Source organism: Gopherus flavomarginatus, chromosome 1 (assembly GCF_025201925.1).
Source record: "Gopherus flavomarginatus isolate rGopFla2 chromosome 1, rGopFla2.mat.asm, whole genome shotgun sequence".
Taxonomy (NCBI): domain Eukaryota; kingdom Metazoa; phylum Chordata; order Testudines; family Testudinidae; genus Gopherus; species Gopherus flavomarginatus.
In genome coordinates, this window is record NC_066617.1 from 123,813,989 (window position 1) to 123,826,911 (window position 12,923).

A 12,923-nucleotide genomic window follows, 5' to 3' on the forward strand; every position below is an offset into this window, starting at 1 on the left:
ATGTAATATCTCAAAACAATGGGAACATCTTACTTCTAAATCCAGTCTCCCTCCATCTCACAGCTTGGCTACTTACTGAATGTCTGGAACACTTTGATCCAGATTCCAAAGTAGAAAAGATTCCTAATATAGGCTTTTAAGTGGAAAATATTCAGGATTTAATGTGAACAATGTCAATAAGAACCTGTTGATTCCCAGATCCCTAATTCTTGGACTGCTTGCACTCTCTGGACTTGTCTACACTACCTGCCGGATCAGTGGGCAGCAATCGATCCAGCTGGGGTCAATTTATTGTGTCTTGTATAGACGTGATAAATCGACCGCTGAGCGCTCTCCCATCTACTCTGGTACTCCAACAGAACGAGGAGCGCAAGCGGAGTCGACAGGAGAGCGTCAGCTATTGACTTACTGCATTGAAGACACCACGGTAAGTAGATCTAAGTACACTGACTTCAGCTATACTATTCACATAGCTGAAGTTGCATATCTTAGATCGAACCCATGCGGTAGCGGAGACAAGCCCTTAGAGTGTTCCTGGCAGCCATATTACCACATCCCCACTATTTCTCCCCCCTTTCAACGCTATAGTGTTTTTTCCACCTTCTATGATTAAATTTCTTAAGGGCCTTACATATGTTTTTTTTCCACTACTAAGGGAACATACTTCTCCATTGGACTTTAATGTTGTGCTGGCAGGTAAGCCACATCCACTCCATCCATTTAAGCACCTAGCAAACTGCTCCCTGTTGCATTTATCTACAAAAAACATCCTTAGTAGTGGCAATTACATCAGCCAGAAGATTTGGGGAAATGCAAGTTCTCTTGGCTGGCCCTTCCTGTACAATATTTCATATGGGTGAGGCATCACTCAGATCCAACTCTGAGTTTCTATGGGTTTCCATTTGAACCCAATGACTCTTTTATTGGTGTTTTCCCCAAAACACTAATCAAGGGAGCTAGGGTGTACATTTCAAGTTCACAGGGCCTTATTCTTTTATACACTAAGAGCCTAACCTTTCAGAGTTTCTGCAAGATGATTTGTACCGTTTGCTGACAGAGAGGAAGGTCAAGTAGTATGTTCTCCCAAGTGGGTGTTGTGATGCATTCGGGTCTGTTATGCGTTAGCTAGTTTAAACCCCTCTGGCTCAGATTAGGGCTCACACTCACTTGGGGTTCTTCAGCCCATATGTCTTTTGGTGGAGCTGTGCTGCCATCTTTCTGACACCGTGGGGCACCCCCCATGCACACAGTAAAGCACAGTGAGTGCAGTGCTAAGAGTGGGATGGATTTGCACAAGCACTCAAAGAACTAAGAAAAGTTACTTCTCTGGGCTGGAGTTTGGGGCGCTTCATTACCCCCTCCGTGGCACGACCCACTCCCCAGTGCCAGCTCCCTGGCAGTGCCTGGAGGGGGGCAGGGGCAAAGGCAGTGAGGGTCCCCCTTTTCTCTGGAGGGGCCTGACTGGGGGACTCAACAGTGCGAAGCCTGGAGTCCTGACTCCTGCCCCAACCACTCAGGGTCGTCCGGCCACGCGCCCCCCTCACAGCTGGCAGCTTCCCTCTGCCTTGCCGCCCCGCCCGCACTTGGTTCTGCCCATTCTCCCCCTCCCCCGCCTGCACTTGGTTCTGCCCGCTCCTAAGCAGCCTCGTGTCCTCGATTCCTTTCCCCTCCCGGCGCCGCGGGCGCTACTCTCCCAGCTCGGTGTTTTGTCCCCGGGCGCGTTCCGTAGCGCGTGCAGCGGCCCCTCCCCTCTGCGGCGCGATTGTGCGGGCGAGAGGCGGCGGCGGCAGGGGGAGCGACAGACACAGGAGGCAGCAGCTCGGCGGCGCCATGGCGGCCGCTCTCAGCGACATGGCGGAGCCGGAGGGGCTGTTTCCTGGCGAGGCGGCGGCGGTGGCGGCCGAGGAGGAGGAAGAGGCCGGGGCGGCGGCGGCGGCGGAGTCCGAGGCGCTGCTGCTGCTGAGCGGCGAGGCCGAAAGCATGTCGGAGCCGAGCCCGGAGAGCGCCAGCCAGGCCGGGGACGGGGAGGACGAGGAGGAGGAAGAGGAGGGCGGCGAGGAGAGCAGCCTGGTGGGGAGCAGCAGCACCAGCAGCGGCTGCTGCAGCGACGAGACCCGCTCGCTCAGCCCCGGCGGCAGCAGCGAGGCCGACGCTAAGGAGGAGCCCAAGGGGCCCCGGGGCAGCCAGGAGGACGGGCTGGGCCGCGGCGGCGGCGGCAGCAGCAGCAGCAGCGTGTCCAGCGGCGGAGACGAAGGCTACGGCACCGGCGGAGGGGGCGGCAGCAGTGGCAGCAGCAGCTGCTGTAGCGCCACGTCGGGGGGCCGGCGGGGCAGCCTGGAAATGTCCTCGGACGGGGAGCCCCTGAGCCGGATGGACTCGGAGGACAGGTCAGTGTAGCCCCCGCTCCTCGGCAGGCTGGAGCCGGCCGCAGCTCTGCGGTCACACGCCCGGTCGGGGATGGGGTGGGGGCGGGGCGGGGCGGGACGTCGGCCCTGCAGCTCTTCCCTCAGCCGGGGGAGGCCGCCAGGGAGGCGGGGGCAGGTTTAGCCTTGAAATCTCTCACGAGATGGGGGCCCTGGGACGCCATCTCCTGGGCGTCCTGCGCACAGCGGCCCCTGGGAATCACCTCTCCCCAGAACAGAGGCGCACACAGCCCGCATACGGAGCAGCCCCAACCCCAAACCACCGCCACCAATTCTCCTCCTGCCCCCGGCCATCTCCCAGCCAGGGGCAGAGGGCCGCTAGTGCAGGAAGAAGGGATGGGTGGGGATTGTCATTCCTAGAACCGAGAACGAGGGCTAGGGGCCACCAGGTGGGTTGTGTTTTCCTCTTCTACTTACCCAGCAGAAGGAAGAGAGACCTCGATATTTTTATTTGCATATTGAGCTTTTGCATGGGTTAGTGCTCTCTCCTGGAATGATTCTGCTCTTACCAGGCTTAATGATAAAAGAAAAATCGCCGACTTCTGTACTTTCAGAAATGTACTTTGTCCTTAGGTCTTCATTTTCTTCCTGACCGTTTTTTTCCCTAAAAAAAATCTCTCGTCAGGTGAGAGTGGAGTTCTTGAAGTATAGAAATCATTAACTGGCTGTTTTGATAGCCACTCGATTTGGTTCCTTCTTGTTTGATGTGCAGATGGTCCGTATTTAAATAGTAAAGTTTAACGACTGTTTTCCTGGGATGCCAATGCCTCTTTTATAAAACAGTGTCAAGTGCCTTTGTAGTTGTATATTGTGTTAAAATGCAGTCAGCATGATCTAAAGTTCAAAGATGAAGTGTTAAAGGTGTTGGTTGGTGTATTCTGCCTATACCAGTGCAGGTGTTTGTGTATTACAGAAAGAAACAACCTGTCTGTAACTTTAGGGGGGAATTTAAGTTTACTTGATTAACGTAGGTTACTGTCTGGTATGTGGAAAGGCCTGGTCATGTACCAACCTTTTCCCTGACCATAAAACAGTTGTCTTTGTTTAAAACAAACACAGATTAATAACCTGGGGGGGAGGGATAGCTCAGTGGTTTGAGCATTGGTGTGCTAAACCCAGGGTTATGAGTTCAGTCCTTGAAGGGGTCATGTAGGGATCTGGGGCAAAAATCTGTCTGGGGATTGGTCTTGCTTTGAGCAGGGGGTTGGACTAGATGACCTTCTGAGGTCCCTTCCATCCCTGATATTCTATGATTTTATGAATCAGTGTGGTTGACAGACAAGGTAGATGAGGTAATATTGTTTATTGGGCCAACTTCTGTTGGTGTAGTTGTCATCTTCAGGATTTTTTTTTAAGGATTAAAACTGAATAGAATATTTATGTAATTGAATCCAATAAAAGATAAACATATGATTTCTATATATAATATATTTAACTTTTACAGTAGGTTGTTAGTTATTTCCTTCTTGCAAATGAGCAGTGAACTTCATGTGCAGTACTTGAATATACTTATAAAGTATTGTTTTTGCTGTGATTTAAGTTGTTCAAAAACATGTGATGTACTGAGTGACTCTTGTTTTTGTGTGCTAGCATTTAATTAACAATGAAACTAAATGATAGGACAAATAAATAGAATAAGAAATTTGTTAAATTTTTTTTGTCGCTTTACTGATTCAACTCTATTCTAGATCTAGTTAATATTGAGTTTTAAAATGACTTAAGAAATTTTGTAACTTTGATCATAAATGGTGCTTTGTGTCCTTGACAAATTTAATAGATCATGGCACATTATGATTTTTACATAAATATGTGTTTCTAGTTTTACTTCCATTAAATGCAGAAATCTAGTTAATGTATTTGTTCATGTAGAGGAACAAATGCCAAAACAGCCAGGTTCTTAGTAGCTTTTGAAAAATTACTTATTAACATTTCCAAATGGTATTTTTCAAATACAGTGGAGAGTGTTTTTATCACTCCTAACAGTACATGATAATGTGGGAAGAAATTTTTTTTGTTTAAGTCTAGTTGGACAAAAAGTTTAAAATAGTCTATTCAAATATTGCAGAAATGTAGCAGATGAGATTGATGTCCATCTATTTGAGTATTGGCAACCCCAAGTGTTCAAAAACTCTGACTCTGTCAGTCACCCTTCCCCCTCACTTCAAATCATAGAGTTGACTTGAAAATCATGATGATTTAAAAAACTATACATGTTGGGTGCTTTTGTATTTGCCAGCTGTGTCATATGCCTTTAGCGTGCACTGGGATCATGTTTTCATACTTTTCTCCACTGTTGAGTACTAGAAATTTCTTTGAAATGAAAGTTGGAATTTTCATGAAATGACATGAAATCTGGGAGCTGGAGCTTTAAAAAGAACACCAAATATTGCTAGATATTGCAATAAAATTGAGAGGCTTGGCAATACTGATTTTTTTTTCATATTTTAATCTAATGTAAACCACTTCATGTGTTTGAGTGACTATCTCAGGGCCTTATAGATACTGGAACACATATGAGAGCTAGCTAGCACATTGAGAGTGAGACTCAACCCAGATAGGTAGCTGAGTTAGGGAAGCAGTGGAAAGAAGTGGTGGAGTTTCTCTTTTGTGATTTATTTACTGTATAATAGAATTCATAATTTTTCTCTACCCTTCCTTTAGGTATGTTCATGCTTGGCAAGCAAGATTGACAACTTTTTTTTTCTTTTTTTTTGATCTATGCCTTGTTACAATGTTTGCCTCTAGATTGTAGTATTATGTCTACATGGGGATACACCTTAAAATCATTTGGAAAGTGCAACGATAGCATCCTGCTTATTGACTGGTGTATCACGTAGAGAAAGTTACCCCCGTGCTCTGTGATCTGACTATCTGTTGATTTCTGAGTGAAGGCTAAGCTTCTGGTTTTCACCTATGATGCTCTGAAGAGGCTTGAATTAATAGCTCCATTATTTAAAGGAGGAAGGGTTTAGTGGAAGGGCATTGTTGGTGAGGGATCCTTTGCTAAGATCTGCCACAGCCTTGGTCTGGTAACATTAAGATTACCATTCAAGGCTTGTTTTCCCAAACTTTTTCCTCTGAAGGTTTGAATGGGTGGGAGGGAGTTGTGAGAGGGTCAGAATTTCAGGTGAGTGTTCGCATTCTGATTAGTTCAGTGTGTTTGGATTTTATTGCTGTTGTCTACAATAATAGAAAAATGCCAAAATAGTTAATTTACATACCTTTTGACAGAGAATAATTGTATGTGCTAGTATGAAAGTATTCTAAAATAATCTCTAATATATGGATGGTCTTCTGTAAGATTTTCATATTTGATTGAAATCTTTCTCCTTCTAAGAAGCAGTAGGTACATAGTTTATTTATAGGATATGATTCCAGGATTGTCACCTGTCTGTATATCATTCTGAAGCCTGGAATATCTGAGGCAGTGTGAAGCAATGGAAATACCTACATGCATGGTTTGGGACCCTTTTTTTCAGAATATCACCACATTCAGTTACCACTGGGATTTACTGTATGTTATCATCCAGTTTCTAAGTTTTCAGCTATTTTGACTTTATGAATTACACCTGTGCTACAGCAAAGCATGCATCTCTGAGCCCAAACTGTTGTGATAGCTGTGGTAACTCAGCCAATCACCACCCTCATTCTAGAGCTAATTTGCATGCAGCAGTTTCATTGGCTGTATGAGGGCTATTGCATGATGGATTTTTTGGTCCAACTGCCCCATCCATGTAACACAAAATACTCCAAACACACAGTTCCTCACCTGCACAACTCTCCTGGTACAGTAACTCACAGTAAGCCCAAATGCAGACCCTTACCACAACAAGCATCCCTCATTTGCCACCTGCATAAATCAACACAAAATCTCCCAGCACAAAACACACATTCTAGCCTGCCCTGACTCATGCTTACCATAAACTAGAGCAGCAAAGCTGCAGGTCATCACAAATAAAGATTAATAATCTATTGTTACCGATTTTGAGTGGATCTTGATAAAACCCTGAGGGTCAAACAAATGTATTTCCTACAGCAGAAGCCAGGAAATTTTAAATGTTAGAAGTACTGTGTAGAAAATAGACACGTGACATTGAGGCTGAATTTGACTCAGAGGATTTTACCCATTTACTCCCAAGTTTGAAATAACATCCTGAAAGTAACTCATATGCACCACTTTGTTTCTTAGGCTTGTTTATCTAGTTAATAAATAGCCATGTATGAGAACTTTTTTCAGCTTTGAAGTGTTTCTAGTGGTTGACTTTCAGTGCCACTAACGTTTGAGAAGTTGTACAGCACTAACTTGGTGATATCAGTCTTGAAAAAGCATCTTAAGCTGATTCTCCTCAAAGGATGAAATAGATACAGACAGATAGTAAATGAGTCACCCTGGATATGTCTTCACTGCAGAGTTAAGTTGGGCTTTTACTCAGGTGTTGTCCCTAACCTTCCTCCCATCCCCACACACAAACTTCTGACCTTTAGTTTGGTTCTGTCAGCTTGGGCTAGTTGGCTTGTCTGGGGCCATAGGCTAAAGGCTGGATGCTGCCTTCAGTTGGACTGATATCTCATTTCAAGTGAAAATACAGGACAAACCATTCAGGAGCTGATTGTCCTCCAATGCCTCCCACAATTTCCCTGTGTACGCAGGAGGACAGACAAGTTCTCCCACAATTCACTTCAAAAGATTCAGAGTGGCTCACCTTACTGCAGTACAAAGAACTATGGGATGTGCCTGCAGAAGTACAAGAGACACTCATGGGTGAGGACAGCACCAGTGTGTTCCTAGTAACTTGGATATGATTGTGGAGTGTGGCTACTCATACCCAGGTGCTTACACTGGAGTGCTGATTACCCAGGTTAATTCTGGGGCAAAGACATACTCTCAGAATATTGTGAAGTATTAGTGAGGGACATTTTTAGGTGAATTAATTTCAGAAATTATTTTTTGAGGGTTTACTTTTAAACCTTCGATTAAATTGTTCCTTCCTAAATTTTTACTCTCAAAATGAGACTGTGGCAGCACTGGGAATGAAAATTCTGATTTCCTTTTTTTGTGTGATTTGAAATGGGGGTTTCCTAATTGTTAGTTGTATGTGCTGCTTTTTTTGGTTAGCTTATTAGACCTCCTAAAGGCTTAGTGTCAAGGTTGCCCATATTTGACTACTTTTTTTAAACTGAGAATTATAAAACTTAGTTGTCTTCTAAATTGACCACTTTGGAGTGACATTTGTGACCGTATTATGAATGATAAGAGTGACATTTATGAAAGCAGAACAGCAATCTAAAAGACAATAAAAAGGCAAGAGGTACTAGTGCAGATGCTTCATTTCTGTGATGTGTTCACGTGACCAAATTGCAAAATGCTTCAGGCCTCTTTTAGGTATGCATTCTCATTTGTGAAGGCTGCACATCCTAGCCAGGAAGTGAAGATCATCCATTTTGTACCTGCAACAGGGTGCTTAGGCAGATGGAATTTAATATAATTTGTTCTAGTTCTTACATAATACTGACAAACCTTGGTTGACAAATGGCTATACAGGCAGTTATTTATAGTTCAGGGATTCTGCTGAAACTATCTTTACCATTGGTTCTTTAAAAGGTGTTCCTGACACCTGTTTGCAATTGCTTTCAGATTCAGAAGTAATACACGGAACGGGAAAAATAATTCTTGTTCCCATAACGTTATGTTCCAGTCTTTATGGCACTGGAAAAAAATATTTATTGGAAGACCAAACTGCCCAGATGTTTTATAGGAAGGGTAGTAACATCTCTTGCTATAAAATCTGCTGCTAGTTTGAATTAAGCATGGATAACATAAAGGCTTTTTGTGAACTAGTTGAAAGAACTTGATCACCTGTACTGAACTTTAATATGGGATTATTGCGGTGATGTCTAAAAATTATCTAGAATCCAAGCTTAGTACTCTTGCTGCCCAATAAAGCAAATGAGTGATATCATTAATTTTATATAAGTTCTGTAATTCACACAAATATAGTTGGGATTCATGATAAAAATACTGGCCTTCATTTCCAGATTTTAATCACACACCTACAAACTACAGACAGTCCCCGACTTGCATAAGTCTAATTTTGCGTAAATCAGGAACATATACCCAACAATTATGTGCGTGTCAAAAAACCCCCAAACTTATGGAACTCTTTCCATAATTGTGGATTTGCATAAATTGAGTTTGCGTAACCGGGGGAGCATATGTAAATTTGTTAGCTACTCTAGGGGGTTGAGGATTTTTAAATACTTCAGACTGCTTCCTTTTGAACTTTCATTGGGCTTAGTTGTTGTCAAGTGTTTTGTCGTGTATACCTAGAGTGTAAGCAGCATGTTCAAAGAAATTGTTTTGAAAGAATATTATAAAAACATTCTGTATTTCACATATTAGTTTACAGTGCACAGAGATGTAGTATTCTAAAGTCTCAGCAGCAAGTTATGACTTTACAAAACTGGAAAATACATCCCATTTCATGACATAAAGCATCTTGCCACTTCCTACTCAAGACTTCGATGACCAGTTCTTGCTTAGCTTTTCTTTCATGCCGATAGGATGCAAAAAGATGTGTCCTGAGACTTGTGATTTCAAATTTTAATTTTTTATGTAGGACTCTCTTTATGCTAACATTTAAGATCTTATGGGTATGTTTACACAGAGATAAAACACCTGTGACTGACTGGGTGTGTGGGCTTGCGGGGCTCAGGCTCCAGGTCTAAAAAGTCAATGTGTAGGCCTTTGGGCTTGGGCTGGAGCCTAAACTCTGGGACCCTGGGAGGGTGGAAGGTCCCAAAGCATGGGGTCCAATCCGAGCCTGAACATCTAGACAGTGATTTTTAGCCCCATGAGCCTGAGCCCTGCGAGTCAAATTCAGCTGACATAGGCTATCTTGCAGCTGTGCCATGGGTCGTTTATCCCATGGCACATGTAGCTGTACCCTAAATCTTTTTCTAAATATAATCATTTGCTTAGTTTCACTGGGCAACTTCTCCAGCTGTAAGTTCTGAAAGGCATATGTAAAAATACCCTGTGTATTGGTAATGAAATGGAATCCATGCTGACAGAGTTTGGCTGCCAGACGTGTTGTTAACCTATTAAATGTTGTCCAACACTTGGCTGTCGAAATACTGTGGTTGTTATAAAGGAGACCAAGACAATTTAGGAAGTTTGGTTATTAGCCATTTTTAAAAATCCGAATTACGGGTAGTTACCATGAATTTCCTTTATAATGTGGATATATTTAGCCAAATAAGGATATGAGCTAATGGATCTGTGATTAATGTTACAGTCCCAACACTGCTCAGTATTTTACAGGATGCAAAAGACAGAGAGCTTGGTTATCTGTTGCTCTTTCAAGTCTGCTCCTGTGGTGTAAAGGGGGCTTTAACACAGTGGGGAGATCCTTAGCTGGTGTACATTGTCATAGGGACCATTGAAGTGGATTTTCTCTCCATTGTGGAGTTGCTAGACTGTATCTGCACTGGCCACCTGACACAGAGGCCAGGGCCCTGTGTGTGTTGAAAGGAGGGAGCATTCCAAGAGAAAAGAAGAGATGGGATCAAAGTGCACTAGACACTGGTTATTCTATGCTTCACACAGCCTACAGAATGTATTTAATTCATGAATTAATTTTCTTGATTTTTCTTTAAGATGTACCTATTGTTTTATACAATTTTTGGCTCTTTTTAAAGGGAACAAAGAAAGAAAGTATCAAAATCCATGAGCAGTTGTACACAAAAAAGTGGGATATGGTAATTGGGCTGCAGTGGACACTTGTAATAAACATTTGAAGATTTTTCTAACTTTCAGATTAATTTAGATATAGTGATCCAGTCAGTCTCTCAGTTCTAGAAATTGATCAGATAATTAATTACTTGTCAGAAATGCAGAGTAAGAAATTTTCAGAAATTAAAATTGAAATCTAGATACACTCTCATGTATAAAAATAGGTACTGAGCAATAATTATTCTTTAACTATTAGTGATTGGTATTCAAGAACTGTAAATTCAAAAAAATCTAGTAGCTTAAGGCCTGAAAAACTTAAAACTTTGCTTAACTTTTCTGCTCTCATAGTGCACAAAGATAAGCATTTTTCTGTTGAATTTACTTACTTCTGTAAAGTATTAGCAGATTTCTTTGTTACTTTGTATGTCAAGTTATGGCCTGAAAGATTTGTGTCAAGAGTTGCAGGGTGGATTTGATTTAATGACTTCAATCACTAGTCAGGAAGACTCAATTTAATCATGGATTTCTACATAAAAGTGCATTCTTGTTGGTTATAACCTTAATACATATTCTTCGCAACTCAGAGATAGATGTAGGTTTCATTTTTAGAAGGTACACACTATACATTTTTAAGTGATTAATTTTGAAAACTTTTCAGATTAGTTTTACAGCTATATCAGAAAATGTATGATTGGTTATTTCATTTACCAAAGGTAATTGAAGCAGCTATTTATGAAGTCATTGGGAGGTGAACTATCTCTAATTCAACATGTTAATCATTAATATTTGGAGGATTTTCTTGCCATGCTGTATTAGGAGGAGAACATCACCAGACAGACATTTAAATTGTTTCATTTAACTAAAATGGATTTTTTTCTTCAACAGCAAACATAGAATATTTTAACAAAACAAGCATATGAATTTTTGAGTTTAGTTAAACATTCAAGTGTTTTAAAATCAGGTTTGTTTTTGTTTTTTTTTAACTAAATTAGTTAAATGAAATATTAAAAAAAATTAAATCGACTGTGTCAGCCAGGTCAACCTGAGAAACTTAAAATTCTGGCTTCTGCAGGTAACTCAGTTGTCTTCACCTTCATTTTCCTGTTTGTTCATAATCTGGAAAAGAAAACCAAGCTTTCCTGCTTTTTAAGGTCCCAAACAATTTCTTAATTGGAATGGATTAGTCCAAAGAAAATATTCTTTCTACGCTGGCAGAAGACGCTACTGCTGTTAAAAGTGAAATTATCACTTCAACCATCTCTGAATCCAAGTGCTTAAGTGACTACCACTGGTTCACTGGTGTGACTTTCTTTAAAACATCATCAGCAAACATATATTTCTTGAATGGTTCTTACTCCCAAACTGGGTCTCTCTTACGATGTGCTGCCATTATAGGTTTTCCCTTCTAGTGAGAGAATGATATGGTAGATCTCAAATCAATGAAGGCTACACTCAGAAAGACCTCAAGTCTACTGGAATGTGCTGCTCAAACAGTTTCGCTTCTGTTTCTACTGCCTGTCCTTCTTGACTCACATTTATCACTAGACTTCTCCTTGTCCAGATCTGTTCCTCCTCAACAATAATGTGTTCACTGAAACTTTTCACTTTTAGAGAGAGGTAAGGGATTGACCCTGTGTACAAAAATTTGCGAAGGGACAATAAGGTTGAGATCTGTTATTTCTCTCTTCTATATATTATTTATTTATTTAAAAATATTTTTGCTGTTAACAAGGATGTTATCCCTGGAGACACAAATCCACAGTTGAGAACTGCAAAACTAAGCCTGTCTGATAGTATCTTCTAGACCAGGGATCGGCAACCTTTGGCCCGTGGCTCGTCAGGGAAATCCGCTGGTGGGCTGGGACAGTTTATTTACCTGCAGCGTCTGCAGGTTTGCCCAATCGGAGCTCCCACTGGCCAATGGGGGTTGCAGCAAGCGGTGGCCAGCACATCCCTCGGCCCACGCCGCTTCCTGCAGCCCCCATTGGCCTGGAACGGCGAACCGCAGCCAGTGGGAGCTGCGATCAGCCGAACCTGCGGACGCTGCAGGTAAATAAATTGTCCCGGCCCGCCAGCGGATTTCCCTGACTGGCTGCATGCCAAAGGTTGCCAATCCCTAGTCTAGACTGAGCACTATTGGGTAAATAGAAAGATTAGCTTAAATCTATACAGAAGCCCCTGGAACCTCATAAGATTGGGTCCTGAATCCATGAACGTTTGGAGCTCATTTACAAAACTTTTCTTAAACAGTACATGAATATATTGTCTCATAGTGTAAAAGTAGAATTTATAATCCCTGTTCCATGATGAGATATCTTTGACCTATACTGTGTCTCAATTAAAACTATCTTTAGATAGGTTTTTCCCTCAAAAAGCATTTTATCAAAAAAATCCAATTTAAATCAACATTTAATAAAAAAATTGCCTTTTATCCACCCCGAAGAATTGTACTTACTGTGTGCAGTGCTAGTGCAATGGGGATCTGACTTCAATTGTGGCCCCTTGATGCCACTGTAGTACAAATAATTAATAATCCACACAGTGCAGTAGTTTGAAGTTTATCAGTAATTTCCTTTTTTTAAAATCAGATTGGTACTTTAGGAATAGCAATTACATACCTTCCATTGGAATAGGCACATACAGTAGTTACCTATTAAAGGATACAGTAGAACCTCAGAGCTACAAACACCTCAGGAATGGAGGTTGTTCATAACCCTGATATGTTCGTACTTCTGAACAAAACATGGTCGTTTTTTCAAACATTTATA

At 42.0% G+C, this 12,923-nt stretch overlaps 1 protein-coding gene across 2 annotated transcripts in view; it reads left to right on the forward strand.

The window, feature by feature from the left end:
* The first annotated feature begins 1,683 nt into the window (after window positions 1–1,683).
* Window positions 1,684–12,923, forward strand: part of AEBP2 (AE binding protein 2) — an 87,321-nt gene continuing 76,081 nt past the window's right edge. Inside the window, exon 1 of one of the 2 annotated variants that reach the window (XM_050968873.1) lies at window positions 1,684–2,387. In XM_050968873.1, coding sequence (XP_050824830.1) covers window positions 1,831–2,387 — 557 coding nt within the window. In that variant the 5' untranslated portion in view covers window positions 1,684–1,830. The remainder of the gene's footprint in view (window positions 2,388–12,923) is intronic. The other variant, XM_050968881.1, reaches the window with a different exon arrangement.